General features: G+C 42.1%; 1 protein-coding gene across 1 annotated transcript; it reads right to left on the reverse strand.

The window, feature by feature from the left end:
* Positions 1-1,170: 1,170 nt before the first annotated feature.
* LOC122563374 (probable G-protein coupled receptor 139) lies at positions 1,171-7,784 on the reverse strand. Its single transcript, XM_043717114.1, has 2 exons — positions 7,706-7,784; positions 1,171-2,685 (listed from the first exon to the last, which is right to left on the reverse strand). The coding sequence occupies exons 1-2, from the start codon at positions 7,782-7,784 to the stop codon at positions 1,724-1,726; spliced, it is 1,041 nt and encodes a 346-aa protein (XP_043573049.1). The 3' UTR covers positions 1,171-1,723.
* Between the last annotated feature and the right edge of the window lie 12,147 nt (positions 7,785-19,931).

The raw sequence follows: 19,931 nt of genomic DNA on the forward strand, positions 1-19,931 counted from the left end.
AACGTCGATTCTCCTGTTCCTTGGATGCTCGATGGTTTAATGTTTGTCACCCCCATTGGAAGTCGGGTCCATTGAGCAAGCCTTCAACAGAACCAGGCTTTGCACTGTGGCATTTCCAAATGTGTGCCCCTGATTCCACTCGCCTGCCAGAAGAGAACTTAAACTGCAGGTTTTACTGGATGATTGTACAATTCAAAGTCAGGGGGTAGATGTTGCTGAAGAGTACAGCAGGTATTAATATCAACTACAGGCATCTCTGGTCATGTTAGGCACAGAGTCAAACTTCCTCTACTCCCAAATAATCTGCATCAATCCAACTCTCAATTACACTCCATCATCGTTGTTGTTGCATTTTACCATTGTCTATATCAATATAAATTAAGTTGTCTGTTTAGCCCCAGATTGTATCAGACACTTTTTGGACCTTAGCTGAAGTAATGTGTAAAAATACTAGTTATCACATTACAGGAAGGATCTAAATGCATTGGAGAGAGTGCAGAAGCAATTTACAAGGGTGGTTCCAGAAATAAGAATCTTCATCGATGAGGATAGAGTGAAGATGCTGGGACAGTTCTCCCTGGAGCAAGGAAGGCTGAGAGGAGATTTGATAGTTGTTTTCAAAATCATGTGTGACTGACTAGAGTAGATAGGGAGAAATTGTTCCCACTTGTAACAAGAGGATATAGATTTAAAGTAATGTGCATAACAAGCCAGGGTGAAACGTGGAAAGACTTTTTCATACAGCAAGCAGATGGGATACACTGCCTGGAAATGTGATAGGGGCTGATTCAACTGAGGCATTCAAGAGGGGCATTGGATGATTATTTGGATAAAAGTTAGAGAGAATAAGGTTGAGAGTTGACTTAATTGAGACATATAAGATAATCAGAGGGTTAGATAGGGTGGACAGTGAGAGCCTTCTTCCTCGGATGGTGATGGATAGCACGAGGGGGATAACTTCAAATTGGGGGCGTGATAGATATAGGACAGATGTCAGAGGTAGATTCTTTACTCACAGAATAGTATGGGTGTGCAATGGTCTGCCTGCAACAGTTGTAGACTCACTAACTTTACTGCATTTAAATGGTCATTGGATAGGCACATGGATGAGAATGAAATAGTGTAGATTAGATGGGTTTCAGATTGGTTCTCAGGGTACCATAACATTGAGGGCCGAAGGGCCTGTACTGTTCTGTAATTTTCTATGTTCTAAAAGTGATTCGCCAGAGTATAAGGAGAAAACAGGAGATTAGCACAAGGTAATGAGGCTCCCTTAATGATCTGGGAGAGACACAATGGATTGAATGGCCTCTTTCTGCACCAGAACTATTCTGGGATTCTGTGAGATTGAAGTTATTTTTATGTTAAAAGTTTTTACTGAGAGGGACTGGGTTCTAACTGACAAATCATATTTCTGTCAACAGGCTCACAGGTAATCAAGAAAGAAAACAAAGGCTGGTTCTATGTCTTGATCCTGGAAATGAAAAGCCTTGAGTTATCCTCTGGAACCTCCAACTGAAATTAGCGTATTTCCAAATTTTTACATTGAGCAATTCATATAAATATACAAATTAGATTCAACAATTCAAAAACTGTACCTTGCTTCAAATCAAATGCCAGTCACACACATTGCAAAACAAAAGGCTTTCAACTGTTAACTGCAACTCAGAAAACTTGTGTCTCGAGCTCCTCTGTTGGTAAGTTTAAGCTCCTGGTAACACGTTCATTCTGCACAGCAGTAATTACTTCTGAACACTGTCTTTAAGGAGTCGACAGGTACTGCTGCTACAGTCCTTGAAGCCTGTTTCCTACAGATCTGCCTGGTGACAATAGCCACACACTCCTGTCGAAAGGCAGACGACGCAGAACTAAAGAGCCAGAAGTTTATAGCAGAATTAAACCATTGTAGCATAAACAAGATATCTGGTATCATGTTTGCAATCGTGTTGTAATCAAAGTAATTCACACCACCCAAGGAACGTGGTAAACACTCTGAAATGAATCGGGGCAGACCAAGAGCAACAGCAGTGAATGAGACAACAAGCAGGATCTGAAGTGACTTCTTGATTTTTATTCTGGTGATTTTGAATGCTGTGTTCTCAAATTCTGGATGAATCCTGGTTTTTGTGTGTAAGCGGTAGGCTATCAGCACACTGAAGACAAGGATCAATAGATAAGGAACACCGCCCGATATAATTGTGTTCAGCCAAATCGCTGTTGGAAAGTATGTGTTACTGAACATGGCACATTCTCCAGTGTAATTCATTAAAACAGATCTGTTTACCATCGCTGGCCTTCTGGCAAATTTATTCAATAGAAAAGCAAGGAATGCTGATATGTAAGAAAGGGTCACAACTGTAATAACAGCCCAGATGGCATTCTTTGGTTTAGTTATGTGGTACCTCAGCCCCTTGTTGGATATAACAATATACCTTTCAATAGTGAAGGCCATAATAATCCAGACCGAGCAGAGAATGGTGCCATATTCCAAAATGATGGACATGCACCACCAAGGGGTGTAGACCCAGCTGGCATTTGGGCCCAGCCACAGCTTTGCTAGATTCAAGATAGCTGCCCAGATTAGGCAGATGGTGTCTGAAACAGCCAGAGCAGTCAAATAAATAGTCGTCGTTTTTGAGAAACTGCATTGGCGATGACAGATGATATAAACTGCAAACAGGTTTCCTTCAAACACATGAGAAACACAAATAGGTTAATATCAGTTCACAAACATTGTACAGAAGCCTAATTATTGTTCAACAAGTAAAACTAAATCAGTATTGCAGAAAAGCAGGTGTTAAGTCCAATGTATATTGAATTTTAAACAAGGGCAATCAGTTTAGTGGGTTTGGTTAGCTCAGTTGGCAGGACAGTTAGTTTGGAATGTAGATGAATACCCAACAGCACAGGGTCAGTTCCTGCCACTGGTGAGGATACAATGAAGACCTCACTCTTCAGCCAAGGCATGGCAACCATCCACTTAAACTCCTCTGTGGTGACTTTATTTCCCTCAGTGAAATGAAGCTGGTGATTTACAACAACTCAACATTTCAATGAGATTCATGAAACATAAAGTTCTCGTGCTTACTCTGAACACTGGATTCTTTATTTACACCATCCACTCTTTGTTCAGGTAGCCTGGAAATGCTGGCATTTGTTAACAGATGGTCTCGGATTGAGACCTGGCAGCTAGTCTCACTGACGCTTCTGGGAGTGAACTACATCAGTTCAAGATGGAGCTGCTAAATGGAGTTTTTTCGTACAGCATGACTTTCCAATGTTGGAAGCAGTGTAGTCTTCATTCCTCACCTCCATGGAACTGTTTGACAGATGATGGGAGTTCCTGCAGAAGGGAAAAAATAATTTTGGGAACTAACACTTGGGAGAGAAGAGATTTGAGAAAAGTTAAAGCTTAAGCTATCATCAGGGTGTGAATTACCAGAATACTTGATATTTTAAGCGGGTCCAAAAGTAATACTTTATTTAGTTTAAATGTGTAGTGATTGGAATAAGGGCCAGGTGGATCTCATTGACCATGCGTTCCCTGATTGGGGTTGTTAACCTGGGTCAGTCAGGGAGCCCTAGCTGACAGATATAAACAGGAGATTCAGAGAGTCTCCTGAGACTAGGGTCTGGCTCTGAGCTGGCTGGTCAGAGCCCAAGTACTGTGCATGTGTAAATAAAGGGTGACTCGGTGACGGGATACTGGCCTGTGTGCAGTTATTTCAAAAAGTAAAAATAGAAAGATAAAAGCAAAATTCTACAGATGCTGAAAATCTGAAATGAACACTGGGAATGCTGGAGAAACTCCACAAATCAAGCAATATCTTTGGAGAGAAAACAGAGTTAAGTTTCAGGTCTGATACGACAGTTCTTCAGAAGAGTTCTATTCTCAAAATGATGCCGCGACAACTATTACTGATTGTTGGAAAACCCCTGGCTCACTGAAGTGAATTTGAAAGAAATTTGACATCCTTACATGTTCTGGTCTACGTGTGACTCCAAACCCACAGTAATGTTGTTGACACTGAACTAGAAAGTGCAAACAGGGATGGGAAATAAGAGCTGGCCTAGCCAGTGATACTCACATCGCATAAATGAACAACAAAATCTGCACAGAGATTGGAACACAAGCATTTTCTGATCTGAATCAAAGAGTATTTCAGATAGAGTCAAGATCAGAGCCAAAGTCGAAGAGTGCAGTGCTGGAAAAGCACAGCCGGTCAGGCAGCATCTGAGGAGCAGGAGAATCGACATTTCGGGCATAAGCTCTTCATCAGGAAATTATGCCTGAAACATTGACTTTACTGCTCCTCAGATGCTGACTGACTAGCTGTGCTTTTCCAGCACCACACTTTTCGATTCTGATCTCCAACATCTGCAGTCCTCACTTTCTCCCCAAGATCAGAGCCAGCCTTTCCACTTTTTCTCGTCATTCAGGGCAAAAATGCTCACTTGATTGGTATTCCATCCACTACCTCCAACAACCTCTCCCTGCACCACCAGATGCACAATGTATACCATCTACAAGACACACTGCAGTCATGCCTTTGATGGACTTTCCAAACCCACAGCCTCCACCATCAGAAAGGACCAGTCCAGCACCATCACTTGCAAGTTTACCTTCAAACCACACTTCAACCTGACTTGGAATTTTATCAGCTTACCTTCCATGTCACTGGGTCAAAATCCTGGAGCTGCCTTCTGAAAATCCTGGAACAGCATTGTGCGTGTCTGTACACTACACGGACTGCAATGGTTCAAGAAGGCAGCTCAGCACCACGTTCTCCCAGAAAATCAGTCATGGGAGATGAAGGCTGGTTTGGACCATACCACCCACTCCTTGTGAAACCATAGAGAACACAAACATCCCTGTCTGAAAAGTCACCACTGCCCTTCAAAAACATGTAAAAGGCATTGTAGGCATTTTGCTCTTCAGATTCAGTCACATTTGCTTTTTAACGGACTGTAAGTAGGAATATGGCAACAGATTGTTCCTGTTGCTCAGAGCTTTCTTGTTTCCTTTTGTTGAGAAAGATGCTGATCTCTAACATTGCTTTCAGGAGATTTAGTTCAGTTTGCTGGTATTAATGCCAGCTGCATTTCAGTCACTTTACCATGTTTTGTATTCTATGTGGCAATCAAACTGATATTTTACTTTATCAATCCAATCTCGAAGGTTTTCGAACCAGAGGTCATAGAATCAGAGTAAAGAGTCACCAATTTAAGCCCAGAATGAGGAGGAATGTCTTCTCCCAAGGGAGTCTGTGGAATTCTTTACCCCAGAGAGAGCTGTTGAAATTGGGTCATTAAGTATATTCAAGTCTGAGACTGGCAGGTTTTTAATCAGGAAGGGAATCAGGGTCAGGGGAAAAGGCAAGGAAGCAAAATTGAGGTTTATCAGAGGAGCTCTGATCTCATTGAACGGTAGAACAGATTCAATGACCCGAATGGCCTGTTTTAGCTCCAAAATGTTATGGGATATACATAGCAGGTCTACTTCAAGGCTTCAGATTTCATTTCAAAACAATGCATGTAGGTTCACACAAAGTAATCATTTTTCTAAGTGTAAAGGTGAAAGTTTAATTGCAAAACAAAACAAAGGATATGTTACAAGTGTCTACTCTTAGTTGTCTTCTTTCTCAAAGTGAACAGTACTTACACAAATCTCTGACCTAACAAAATCACACGCTCACAAAGAATAGAAAAAAATTGTTTTTATATAACACTTTCCACAATGACAGGATTTCCCAAAGCTCTTTACAGGTAGTGCAGTACATTTTGAAATGTAGGAAGAGCAGCAGCATAGAGTCATAGAGATGTACAGCACAGAAACAGACACTTCAGTCCAACTTGTCCATGCTGGCCAGATATCCTAACCTAATAGAACATAGAACATAGAAGAATACAGCGCAGTACAGGCCCTTTGGCCCTCGCAGATGCCTTTTAAATGTTGTCATTGTACTAGCCTCCACCACTTCCTCTGGCAGCTCATTCCATACACACACAACCCTCTGCGTGAAAAAGTTGCCCCTTAGGTCCCTCTTATATCCTTCCCCTCTCACCGCAAACCTATATCCTCTAGTTCTGGACTCCCCCAACCCAGGGAAAAGACTTGTCCATTTATCCTATCCATACCCCTCATGATTTTATAAATCTCTATGAGGTCACCCCTCAGCCTCCGATGCTCCAGGGAAAACAGCCCCAGCCTGTTCAGCCTCTCCCTATAGATCAAACCCTCCAACCCTGGTAACATGCTTGTAAATCTTTTCTGAAGCCTTTCAAGTTTCACGACATCCTTCCAAAGCAGGGAGACCAGAATTGCATACAATATTCCAAAAGTGGCCTAACCAATGTCCTGTATGGCTGTAACATGACCTCCCAACTCCTATACTCAATGCTCTGACTAATAAAGCATATGTATGCACAGCAAGATCTCACAATTTGCAATGTAAAAAATACTCGATAACCCCTTTGAGGGATGAATATTGGCCCCAGGATGTTGGGGAGAACTTCCCCGCTCTTCTGTGAAAGAGTGCCGTAGGATCTTTTATACTTCCCTGACAGAACCTCAGTTTAACATCTCACCCTAAACCCATACTGCAACTGTGTAGCACTCCCTCAGTGGCACACACTCGCCCAAGACCTCTGCACTCAACTCTGGGGTGGGACTTGAACCCACAACCTCCCAACTAAAGGCAGCATGGTGGCTCAGCAGTCAGCACTGCTGCCTCACAGCACCAGGGACCCGGGGTGCGTGGAGTTTGTACATTCTCCCCGTGTCTGCATGAGTTTTCTCCGGGTGCACTCCAGTTTCCGCCCACGGTCCAAAGATGTGCGGGTTAGGGTGGGTTAGCCCATGCTTAATTGCTCATAGTGTGCACGCGAGGTGGGTTAGCCATGGGCAATGCAGGGTTATGGGGATAGGGGAGGGATGCTCTGGGTAGGATGGTCTTTGGAGGATCAGTATTGGGCAAATGGCCTTCTTCAACACTGTAAAGATTCTAGGATCGAGGTGGAAGTGTTAACAAGTAACATGACGGTGTTTTCATTGTTGTTACCTGAGCATTCTTTTTGTTTTCCAGACATCCAGTAATTGTAGCTCTCTGTGAAATTTGTTTTTAGGATCACATGATTGCTTCACATTTAAAGAAAAATATTTGCAAAGTAAAGCAAGATAAAATAAAGACAGGTTATAAGATTTCTGAAGCAGTTTTGACGATATCAAAGTTAAAAATCACACAACACCAGGTGACAATCACCTGATGAAGGAGCGTCGCTCTGAAAGCTAGTGTGCTTCCAATTAAACCTGTTGGACTATAACCTGGTGTTGTGTGATTTTTAACTTTGTACACCCCAGTCCAACACCAGCATCTCCGAATCTTGACGATATCAGCTAGTTTGCTGGAGAGAATCCAACATTCTCCAAACCTTGAAAACAATAAACGCTGGAGATCACAGTGGGTCAGGGAGTATCCATGGATGCTGTCTGACCTGCTGGGACCTCCAGCACCTTTTGTTTTCAGTGCAGATTCCAGCATCTGCAGTAATTTGCTCTTATTTCCCAGACCTTTAGAGGTTCTGAATACATCAATATTGCCACATTCAGCGAACAGAAGTTCTCAAGTATAATTGTCAAACACTTCAAAACACAAACAGTTGAAGTTAAGCTTTACATTACAGAAAAGAGATAAAAGATTTATACCTGGAATCCCAAGAGCACACAATGCTACGTAATATACTTTCTGAAGCTCAATGAACGGTTGTGACATTCTATTACTCATCTTTTAGAAGTTACCTATTTTTATACACTCCACTGCAGGTTTTGGTTTCTGTTGATTAAATAATCACGTAGAAATCTCCTTAGCAGCAGAGCTTCAGTGCTGTAGCTGTTCACACTTTGGAAAATCCGGCACTGTTAATGTTGTTTGTTGCCAGATGAAAACCCTCCTCCCACTGTTTTTTTACTGGTGAGTACTGTTTGTTTCATTCTACACAGGAAATAACGACTTCATTGCAGTGACACCAATCAGTTCTGGCAGACGGGGAATAATTTATCTTTTATTAGTTATCAACGGTGGCACAGTGGCTCAGTAGTCAGCACTACTGCCTCACAGCATTAGGGATCCCAGGGTTCGATTCCAGCCACAGGTGATTGTCTGTTGCACATCCTCCCTGTGTCGACATGGGCTTCCTCTCACAGTCCAAGCATGTATAGGTTAGAGTGCATTGGCCATCCATGGATATGCAGGCTAGGTGGGTGAGCCAAAGGGAATGCAGGGTTATATGGATGAGGTGGATCTGGGTGGGGTGCTCTTCTGAGTGTCAATGTGGACTCGATGGGCCAAATGGCCTGCTTCCACACTGTAGGGAATTATAGGAAGTTTTCACAGAGCAGTGCAGATGTAAAGTCACACTTTAGGAAGACTTGCATTTATATAGCATCTTTCACAACCTCCAGATGGCCCCAAGTGCCTCACAGGCAATAAGTGCTTTTGTAGCATAGTCACTATTGTGATGTAGGAAAAGCCTGTTGGTGCACAGCAAGATTCAGGAAGGAGTTAAGCTGCTGCCTCATTAACCTGAGGGTCACCATGCCTCAGGCAAGGGGAGAGATTGAGGACAGTCCTTCATAGTGACTTCAGCCAGTGTGGGAATTGAACCCATGCTGTTGGCATCAGTCTGCATTTCAAAATAGCCATCCAGCCAACTGAGCTATCCAACCCTTTCCCAGAAAGAGCACTGCAAAACTGACATTTTTAATGATTGCCAAATTTCACTGGCGTGCAGGAGGTTGAGAAGTGACCTTATAGAAGTTAATAAAATCATGGGGGGTATAGATGAGGTTAATGGTAGTTGTATGAGGGGTTTCCAGACTGGGGTGGTGGGGCACATATTTAAGGTGAGAGGAGAGAGATTTAAGAAAGACAAGATGGGCAAATGTTTTACACAGATGGCTCAGATATGGAATGAACTTCCAGAGGAAGTGGTGGACGTGGGCACAATTACAACATTTAAAAGATATTTGGATAGGTACATGAAACAAAAGGTTTGGAGGGATATTGGCCAGGAGAAGACAGGTGGGACTCATTTAATTTAGTTTAGGACTGTGTTCAGTTTCGACTGGATGGACCAAAGGGTCTGTTTCCGTGCTGTATGACTCTATGGCTCTACTATCTCAGAGACCAGAAAGATCTTCCTTCATCTTCCTCAAAACAAGATCCTAAGATCTTCCATGGCCATCTGAGAGAGCCAAGCTAAGGATGTAACCTCCATTCAGAGAGATATGCTCTACCCCTGAACCAACCTTAAAGTAAAAATCACCAATAAAATATTGAAATTTCTTTGTCAAAATAATGTTGATTTTAGTCATAGCAGAGCGACCAAAATTGCTTCCTGCAGCACCGCCTGCTGCTTTATTTAGAACTCTATAGATTCAGAGAGTTTCTGAGACAATGTAATCCATGGAGTATGGTGGCTTCTCATGAGGGTCTCATTTGGTGTCCAGTCAGAAGGGAGTGCTAAAGGGAAAAGCAGTGATTGGTGGGGCCAGAAGATTTCCAATGCTGGCCAGATTCCCTACCCTGTTCCCAGCATCATTCATTTTAGCTGAAGAAGCACATTTGGAATACCATTATCTTGACCGGGCAGGCAGGCAATTAGGTTCAGTCAGAATCATGTTAAAGGTAAGAGTCTGACTGGGGTTCTTTTAGTCAGCCTCTAATTTCCCAAACTGACAATATCAGATGAACTGCCTGACAGACACTGCAGGCTAAGATTCCAGCGTTGCAAGTTGTCTCTTTCCTTCTTTGGGTGGGGATACATCTAAAGGTCACCCTGGAGAAAAGCTCCTGCTCCCCACATGCCAAAACCCAAGCTGGGTGGAGAGAAAAAAAAAGCAAAACATTTAATTTTTCTTTGCAGGGACTATTTATTGACTCACTCAGACTCACAGCTCTTCCCGGCATGGCAACGTGTCCATTCCAGTGACTGAGGACAGCCGGACAGCCTCTACCCTCATCTCCAGCACCCTGCCTCCATTTCCTCACATTACTAACCCTGCACGTCCTCTGCTCTGCTCACTCCTCCACACCAGAAACCTCATTATCTTTCTCCCAATGGCTGTGCCTTGCTGGTCAAGTGGGCCGTGCTGCAGAGAGAGTAAATCCCTCAGAGGTAAAGCTGCCTCCTGCACTCCCCCCCTCCCCCCACTTCAGCCCCACTAGCTCAGATACTGGCAGCTTGCAGGGATCTTCAGCTCAGTTAGACTCAGGAGCACATCACTGTCATGTCTCTGCAGCTGGCTGAGGAAGAAACAGCCCAGGCTGGTGGCATCCGGTGGGCTGGGCCAGGCAGGAGAGGAGCCTGTGGTGTGGGTAAGCAGGGTCTTTGTGCATAGTCACAATCTGACTAAGGAGCAGCAGGCAAGTACGTGAGTGACAGTGGCCCTCATTACACAGAGGCTGCAGCTCCTTGTGAGGACCCAGCTGCTTCCAAAATGGCTGCTTCCATGGACAGGTTGTTGGTTGCCACGGACAGTCGGGGCCAGCAAGCTCATAGGCTTCAGGAAAAGCACACGAGCCTACACTCCATCTCCTTATTGGTGCTCAGCAGTAACAGCTATAGGTAAGTGGACGCAAGGGTCCTGAGAGGTGGTTGGGTGCCAGCATCCATAGACATAGGATGGGTACTGCTGCTATCCTGAGATGTTATTGCTGCCTATCTAAGATGGCAGCCTGGAGGAGCACACAGCAAGCTGGAGTCACCAAGGTGGTAATTCACATTGGGAATTACCTTTCTGGCATTGGGAATATAACTGGAGAAGTTATTATCAATGGGACTGTTAACAAGAAATAATTTCCCTTAGCAGGCACTTTGCCACTCCCTAATGAGAATCTTATCTCTGTGCTCAGAACTGTCTTTGAAAATGCAACACGTTGCTCCCAACACATGAAAGGACTCGCCTGACTTCTCATGCAATGACCCCATGTTTCTCAGATTAGGCCTTCTCAGAATTTAGAAGGCGAAGGAATGATCAGATAGAAATCTTCAAGGTAATAACAGGAAAAGGCTTAGTACATGAGGATTTCCACTGGTTGGGGATGCTAAAACTGTAGGAATAGTCTGAGGGAATCAGGGCCAGACTGTTCAGGGGAGATGTTAGGAAGCAATTCTACACATAAAGGGTGGAAGAAGTTTGGAACTCTCTTCCACAAATGATAGTGGAATCAGTTGTTAATTTTAATCTGAGACAGATTATATTTTGTTAAATAAAGAGATTAAGGGATATGGGCCAAAGGCGGGTATATGGAGTTAGGCCACAGATCAGCCATGATTTCAATGAATGTTAGAACAACCTCAAGGGCCTGAATGGCCTCCTCCTGTTCCTATATTTCTATATCATTCAGACCCCTGAAAGCTTCCACCCCGCGATGTATGAATCACAGAATAATCTCTTTGGTCCTTATGTAGCCTCAGTTGAAATGGCCAATTCTAAGACCAATGTACTGCACAAAGCAATGTCAGGTTTAGTATGGTTTAAACAATGACATTATTGAATGGTCAGTTGATATTATAAATGTGATCTATTATTACATAATGATTCTGAGTCTTTAACAATGGAAAAGTGTTGTACTGAGGTGGAAGTTAAGGTGAACAAGTCATTTCTGGAAGTTTTTTTATTTGTTTCTAAATGAGTTGCCAATATTCTTTACTCAGGCAAATGATTTGTTACCATGTTGACCACTGAGAAGTCACCATCTGCCCTGCTTCTATCAGATTGCTTGTAAACTGGGGTTATAGGGAGGTAAATTAAACAACATATGATACAAATAACATTTTTCAGGATCTCTGATAAGTGCCACAGGCTGGGAACCTCACTTGAGAAAACATTTCACCCAAAAATGGGAACGATCGTCCCCAGGAGTATTCCTCTTTAGAATGAAACCCATTGTGTCTGGAAACAAGCTGCTGCTGCTGTTCTTACATTTGTAACAGGTATGGCCAATTTGGTATAGCTTTGGCAGTATCTGGGAACTGGTGAGGAGGGTGGAAGGGATTTGAGGGAAAGAAAATCTTGTGAAGCATAGCATCATCAAAGCTAATGTGCAAGAAGTCTTTCAACGATGTCTTAAAATCATTTGATAGCAGTATATTCCTTCACACCTTAATGCCTCCTCAACAAATGTTCCACGGAGGATTCCCTGTAGTTTAGCAAAGAATCTAGGTCTGATTAGTTTTGTTATCCCGAATGTTAACCTGAATCTCTGCTATTTAGGCAGACAATAGTTGATCGCATATCACTTTTGATGAGAGAATCTAAACGTTTTAGCCAACATTACCTATCAGCCAACATCACCTTGTGTTTTTTTTCCCTTGTAATGCTTGATGGAATGTGGTCAACACCAGCAAGACAAGTATTCTGTTACCCATCACCTGAGCGTTTGGCTCAGATATATCAGAGGGAAGTTCGAAGTCAACCACATTGCTGTGGGCCTGGAGTCACATGTAGACCAGACAAAGTAAGGATGGCAGTTTCCTTCCCTAAAAGGCATTAATGAACCAGATGGGTTGTTTCCTGATAATCCATGATAGTTTTGTTGACATGAACTTTAGTTTGCAAATATTATCAATTGTGTTTAAAACCCATCAGCTGCCATAATGTGTTTAGACTTTTATTCCAAGAGTATTAGCTTTGGTTTCTGGATTACAAGCCGTTGACATTCCCACTGCATTCCGTCCTTAAATGTGAAAATTATTGTTGCTTTTCCTCACTTAACATTGGACAATCGTAAAATCATTGAATCGCTAGTGTGCAAGAAGACCACTCAGCCCATCAAGTCCACACCAAAAAGCATCCCACCCAGACCTACCCCTCGACCCTACCTCTGTTACCCTGCATTTCCCATGGCTAATCCACCTAACTTGCACATCTTTGGACTGTGGGAAGAAACCGGAGCACCCAGAGGAAACCCACACAGGCATGGGGAGAATGTGCAGACTGCACGCAGACAATTGCCCGAGGGTGGAATCAAACCTGGGTCCTTGGCACTGTGAGGTAACAGTGCTAACCAGTGATGGTGTAATGTGCTTCATTTTTTTTTAAGATATTCTGGGAAATGTGATAATATCCAGCAATAGTTGAAGTACAAGAATGTTTTGCACAGAGGGTGAGGGAAGTACACTTTAACTTCCTTTAAGTTTGCAATTTTATTCAAGTTTTATCTGTGGAAGATTTACCTTTATGAAGAAACATTTTAGTTCCTCAGCATACACCTTGCAGCCTTAAATTAAAGAATAATTTTCAAGGCAAAGGTTGATGACAGTATATTGGTAAATTATTCTTTAATAATTAATTTCTATTTATGATAAAGAAAGAGACAGCAATTTTAAGCCAAAGATTATTACGTGCTGAGCACCCCCTTATGGTCTGCAACAATCATTGGGCATAGAAGGTGCATTCACATCACAACTTGTGAACCAGAAAAAAATTTGTTCATTAGAATATAACTCAAAAAACAAAATAATTTAATCAAGTGTAATAATTAAACCCAAAAACTAATGGTTTACACAAAGAGCAGAGTTATTGTTTGTCATTTTACATGATCTATTTCTCTCTTCACTACTATTAAAAAACTTTGCTGCCGTTAGTTCATTTTGCTATCACATTGAATCAAAGCACCAAGGAAATACATTTGGCACAAATTATTTTAGCGTTCATAAAGTTCTTTCAGCCACAATTCTACTTATGCTCACTTATCAGTTTACTGAGGAGCAGGAACTTGCATTTTAATAACCTTACATTGCCTAGAGTTGTTCTAAATATCTTTTGATCAAGGAAATCTTTGCTGAAACAAAGTAGTACATTTTGTAATTCTTAAGAATCCCTTAGAAAACAGGGTGAGTAATTTCACATTAATTTAACGATCCATTTTATCTGATCCTAACTCATGTTCTGCTGACGAAGCACCCAATTTAATGACATCAGCATAACATCAGGATTATGCTTTAAAGTGTGGCCTTTGAATGTGCATTTTTCAGCTTGGACATTCCTGGTTCCCGAGGCCAGGAATCACCTCAACACATTCAGACTACTTGGCTAGCATTCCTCAAGTGCTTCCAATGTGATGAAGTCTTCAGGCCTCGGAATACTTTGTTCCCAAGTTTTATTAAAGCCATAAGTCAAAGCCAGGAGCTCATTCTATGGATGACGCTCATTCTATGGATGATTATTGTGAAATGCTGTTCTGTTTCAATGTGGATCCAGTCTGATCTGACACACTATCTGCTCAGTCTCCTTTAGAAATTGTGTGGGAGGCATTAAGCTAGTAAAGGTAATAGATAAATTGTACAAAATTTAAACCTTTTGGTCTTTGTCCTCATTTACCATTTGATTAATGTCAAATATCATTCAAGCTAACAAACCAATTCAGGCTATTCTTTAAATTTCCATTTTCTAATGTATTGAAATAACTTCAGTTATTCCACACCAATATAATCAACCAATTATGTTTACTCTTGTATCATATTTTCTGATTTTTAGCTTGTCGGAGATTGGACATAAATTGGGAAATGAGCAGCTAGGATGCCATAGAGGCCCCAACTCATGAGCAGAGAAATTGCCCAGGATGTGGAGCCTTGTGATGGACTGGTTCACATTGACTGCTCCCCCACCCCCCATCAGCTCAGTGTCTGACGCTTCGGTAGGTACATTGGAACTTGCCTGCAGACTTATTCTGGAAATGTTACACCAGTTATTACCTGGTCTTACTCACAGATTGGCTTGTGCAACTGGATTCAATATTGCAAATGACTCAACCCAATCACCATCCCCAACCTCTGACCCCTAACTCCTGACCAATCACCAACCTCAACCAACTCACCCGGACCCAATGTAACTGATACCCCACCTACCCAACCACCCAAATACACCTCCCACACTTGACTACACTCAAGCCAAACAAACTACCTTTTATTTTCTTTATGTTTTATTTTCCCCAAACTACCGCTGTTCACTGGTACTACAGCTGTAGTGCTTATTCCTGCCCCCTACCACTATAGTATCTGTGTAGTGTGTGTTGTGTAGGGACTCAGTAAAAACACTATTTGTGTAAATAATTTTATTCAATATTCCACCACCAGGAAAATCACCCATGTGGCCAGGGAACCAATGACAAGCAAAGTCCGATAGAAGTAATGGCTATGAGAAAAATGTGAAGGGGGAGGGTAGGGATTACATCAAACTGGACTTGGAGGGGAAAAGCACTCCAACCATCCCCAAAGGCAGAGAGAGCATTGGACAACCTATCTGCTCTTCCACTCATCCAATCACTCACATACATTTTCACACATCCAATCACCTAATCATTCACTCACCCAATTACCCACTCACCCAATTAACCATTCACACACACATCCAATCACTCACACAATGAGAAAGTGAGGACTGTAGATGCTCACCTGCATTCACACAACATGGGTGCTGGGGAAAAATAAGCACTACTGCAGTTAGGCAGTACTGTGTGGGGAAAGAAAGAAAAGAAATAAATAGAAGTGTCAGAGGTTCTGCTCACTCTGAGAGCTGGCTCTGAGGGAGTGGGATCAGTGTCAAGGACTCTCCATGTATAAGCAAAGGGTAACTTAGTGATGGGATACTGACCTCTCTGGAGTTATTTCAGTGGCAATGAGAGGAAAGCACGCTCCTGAAGAAATTCACTCACAATAGTTATCTTTCAAAACTTAAAGAAAAAGGACTGCAGATGCTGGAGATCAGATTCAAGAGTGTTGCTGGAAAAGCACAGCCGGTCAGGCAGCATCCGAGGAGCAGGAGAATCGACGTTTTAGACAAGATTCCAGATGAAGGGCTTATGCCCGAAATGTTGAGTCTCCTGCTCCTCAGATGCTGCCTGACCTGTTGTGCTTTTCCAGCACCACACAATCATTCACTCACTCACTCACCCAATCACTCCCTCACCCACTCACCCAATCACCAACTCCCATCCTGTCATTAACTAACTTACTGAAAGATGGAGACCTGTAATAACCTGTCTGGAATAAAATATCTACTGTTGTGACAAAGGCGTGTGCCTGTCTTTCCTTGAGCTCATTGGCAACTCTCTGCATGTCTGAGCCGACCCATCGATGTTTCAGAATCAGAAATTCTGGCTGAAAAATCATAAATATTCCTGATCACAGAAGGTATCACTGAAGACTGTGAAGATCTGGCCATTGTTCAATATCAGAATGTTTTGATATTTCAGACAGTGCCTTCAGCAGTGCAGTATTCTGGCAAATTAGACTTTTCAGGTGTCTGAAGTGGGTTTCTGACTCAGAAGTGAGTGTGCTACTACTTGAACCATTGTCGAAGTTGTGCAAGTCAATATAGTGTAGTTCTAATAGACTATTGATTTTAGAATACTTGACAAATGCATTTCTATTAATAATAACGGAAGTGCAGCATAGCTACATAAACAAGGCAGCAGTTATGGAGAATATAAGCTAATGGTATTGTTTCAGAGCAATGATCTGTTTTCAAGAGCCAGTTTTTAATGTTGTATGATATTGCAGGGTGTAAATGCTTTGGAAGCAGTTCAGAGAAGCTTTACTAGAATAATGGGGGAACTGTCTTATGAGAAAAGGTGGACAGCCGCGACTGTTATCTGTTGGAGTTTACAGAGTAAGGCGTGACTTGACTGAAACAGAAGATCCTGATGGGTCTTGACTGGATGGATGTTTCCTGTTGTGGGAGAGGCTAGAACTAGAGGTCACTCTTTACAAATGAGGGATCTGCCATTTAAAACAGAGACAAGGGAGAATATTTAATCTCACAGAGGATTCTAAGTTTTTGGATATCACTTCCTTAAAAGATCATGGAAGCAAGGTCTTTGAATATTTTGAAGGCCGAGGTGGACAATTGCTAATGATCGAGGGGGACTAGGCAGGAATGTAGGGGAATCCAATCAGCCATGACCTCATTGAATGGCTGAGCAGACTGGAGGGGCTGAGTGGTCTACTCCTGCTCCAACCCAGAAGCACATACATACATGTTTGATATGCCCAATTTAAACCCAATAGTTTTGGTAGGACATAGAGTATAGAACAGTACTGCACAGGAACAGGCCCTTCGGCCCACGATGCTGGGCCAAACATGATGCCAAATTAAACAAATCCCTTCTGCCTCCTTGATCCATGTCCCTCCATTCCCCACATATTCATGTGCTTATCTAAAAGTCTCTTAAATGCCCCGATTACAAATGCCTTCACCACCAACCCTGGCAGTGCATCCCAGACTCTGACCACTCTCTGTGTAAAAAAGCCTTGTCCCTCATATCTCCTTTGAAATTTCCCCCTTCACCTTAAATGCATGCCCACTAATTTCAGACATTTCAACTCTGGTAAACAGATTCTGACCATCAACCCTATCTATGCATCTCATAATGTTATAGACTTCTATCAACTCTCCCCTCAACCTCTGTCATTCCAGAGAAAAACCTGAGTTTTTCTAGCTTCTCCTTATAACTCATATGTGAAATAACATGAAGTTTGAGGAAACGTCTACTTAACAAGATTTGTGGTTTAAACTGTGCTGAGCCATACTGCTTTCAAATGTAGGGTTAGTTAAAGTAAGCTCTACTTTGTATGGATTATTTTTTGTAAAAATAATGGACAGAAGGATTTCCTATGCATTCTTTAAAGGCTGTGCTATGAATATCACACAATGCAATTTCAAAAGATTTGAATTCACTTTCCACTTTAGTATGGAGCTATCCAAGTGATTAATAATAATGAGGCTCTGTGCATTGATTGCATTCTGCAGTGGGAGGGTAAGAGCTGAAGGCTTGGAGAAAAGGTCATGATCTGCTGACTCACAGCCATCTGAAAAAATTAAAAACATTATCATCCCTGCAAGTTTCTCAGCTTGCGCAGAGTGGGATGGAACGGGACTCATTTAACATGTGACCATACAGAAAGGACAGTGAGGAAAGTTGACAAGGACAAGGGAGACTTTACAAAAACGGATGAAGTCATCAACTTGGTGAAGCTAGAGGGATGGCCATCGCTTTGTGCACATCTGTTGTTACAACTTGCATTAATGTTACATTTCCATGATACTGTTTACCCTCTTAGCTTTCTGTGATGTTACAATTTATTACGAACTACATGCAGTTCACCTTGAGGTATACGAATTATGTTTATTACAGTTCCTTCTGATTAACTATTAAAGCAGTATTGTTGTAACTGGTCACAACCTAGCAGTAACAAATAACATTTATACATTTCTTAGTAAGCATAGGTCATTGGCCATTCTTTCCCCGTGAGAATTTATCTGTGCAGTTATCAAAGAAAGTTTCATTCGTTTTTAAAGGATTAGCATCTGGATATAAATAGATGTCACTTGTAGCAATTGTATATGAGTTGCGAAATAAGATTAATTGATCATAAATTGGTGGCTATTGGAACTATTCGTGCACTCAATTATTCAACACGTGCTATCCAATTGAAGAATTATACCAGTAAATAAGTTGTCATAGTCCCCTACTGGACTATAGGGCTGCTCTCTCATTCAAGAGAGATAACTGTTGGTGGTCTAATCTGAGGGTCACAATGCCTCAGGTGAGGGGAGAGATAGAACATAGATCATAGAACATTACAACGCAGCACAGGTTCTTCGGCCCTCGATGTTGTACCATCCTATGAAAGTAATCTGAAACCCACCTAACCTACACTATTTAATTATCATCCATATATTTTTCCAATGACCATTTAAATGTCCTTAACGTTGGTGAGTCTACTACTGTGGCAGGCAGGGTGTTCCACCTCCCTAATACTCTCTGAGTAAAGAACCTGCCTCTGACATTTGTCCTATGTCTATCACCTCTCAATTTAAAGCTACATCACCTCGTGTTAGCCATCACCATCCCAGGAAAAAGACCCTCCATGTCCACCCTATCTAACCCTCTGATTATCTTGTGTATCTCAATTAAGTCACCTCTCAACCTTCTTCTCTCTAACAAAAACAGCCTCAAGTCCCTCAGCCTTTCCTCATAAAACCTTCCCTCCATACCAGGCAACATCCCAGTAAATTTCCTCTGCACCCTTTCCAAAGCTTCCACATCCTTCCTATAATGTGATGACCACAACTGTACACAATACTCCAAGTGCAGCCACACCAGAGTTTTGTACAGTGCAACATGACCTCGTGGCTCTGAAACTCAATCCCTCTACCAATAGAGCTAACACATTGTTTTCCTTCTTAACAACCCTATCAACCTGGGTGGCGACTTTCAGGGATTTATGCAAGTGGACACTGAGATGTTTCTGCTCATCCACATTACCAAGAATCTTGCCATTAGTTCAGTATTCAGTATTCTTGTTAATCCTTCCAAAGTAAATCACCTCACACTTTTCTGTATTAAACTCCATTTGCCACCTCTCAGCCCAGCTCTGCAGCTTATCTATCTCTCTCCATAACCTGCAACATCTTTCTGCACTATCCACAACTCCACCGACTTTAGTGTCATCCGCAAATTTACTAACCCATCCTCCTATGCCCTCATCTAGTTTGTTTGTAAAAATGACAAACAACAATAGAGCCAAAACAGATCCTTGTGGTACGCGACTAGTAACTGAACTCCAGGATGAACATTTCCCATCGACCACTATCCTCTGTCTTCTTTCAGCTCGCCAATTTCTGATCCAAACAACTAAATCACCCTCAATCCCATGGCTTGGTATTTGGTCCAACAGCCTACCATGGAGAACATTATTAAATGCTTCACTGAATACACCACATCAACTGTTTGACCCTCATCCACCTGTTTCATCAACTTCTCAAAGAACTCAATAAGATTTGAGAGGCACTACCTACCCTTGACAAAACCGTGTGGACGATCCCTAATCAAATTATTCCTTTCTAGATGATTATAAATTTT

The sequence above is a fragment of the Chiloscyllium plagiosum genome, chromosome 27, assembly GCF_004010195.1.
Source record: "Chiloscyllium plagiosum isolate BGI_BamShark_2017 chromosome 27, ASM401019v2, whole genome shotgun sequence".
Taxonomy (NCBI): Eukaryota; Metazoa; Chordata; class Chondrichthyes; order Orectolobiformes; family Hemiscylliidae; genus Chiloscyllium; species Chiloscyllium plagiosum.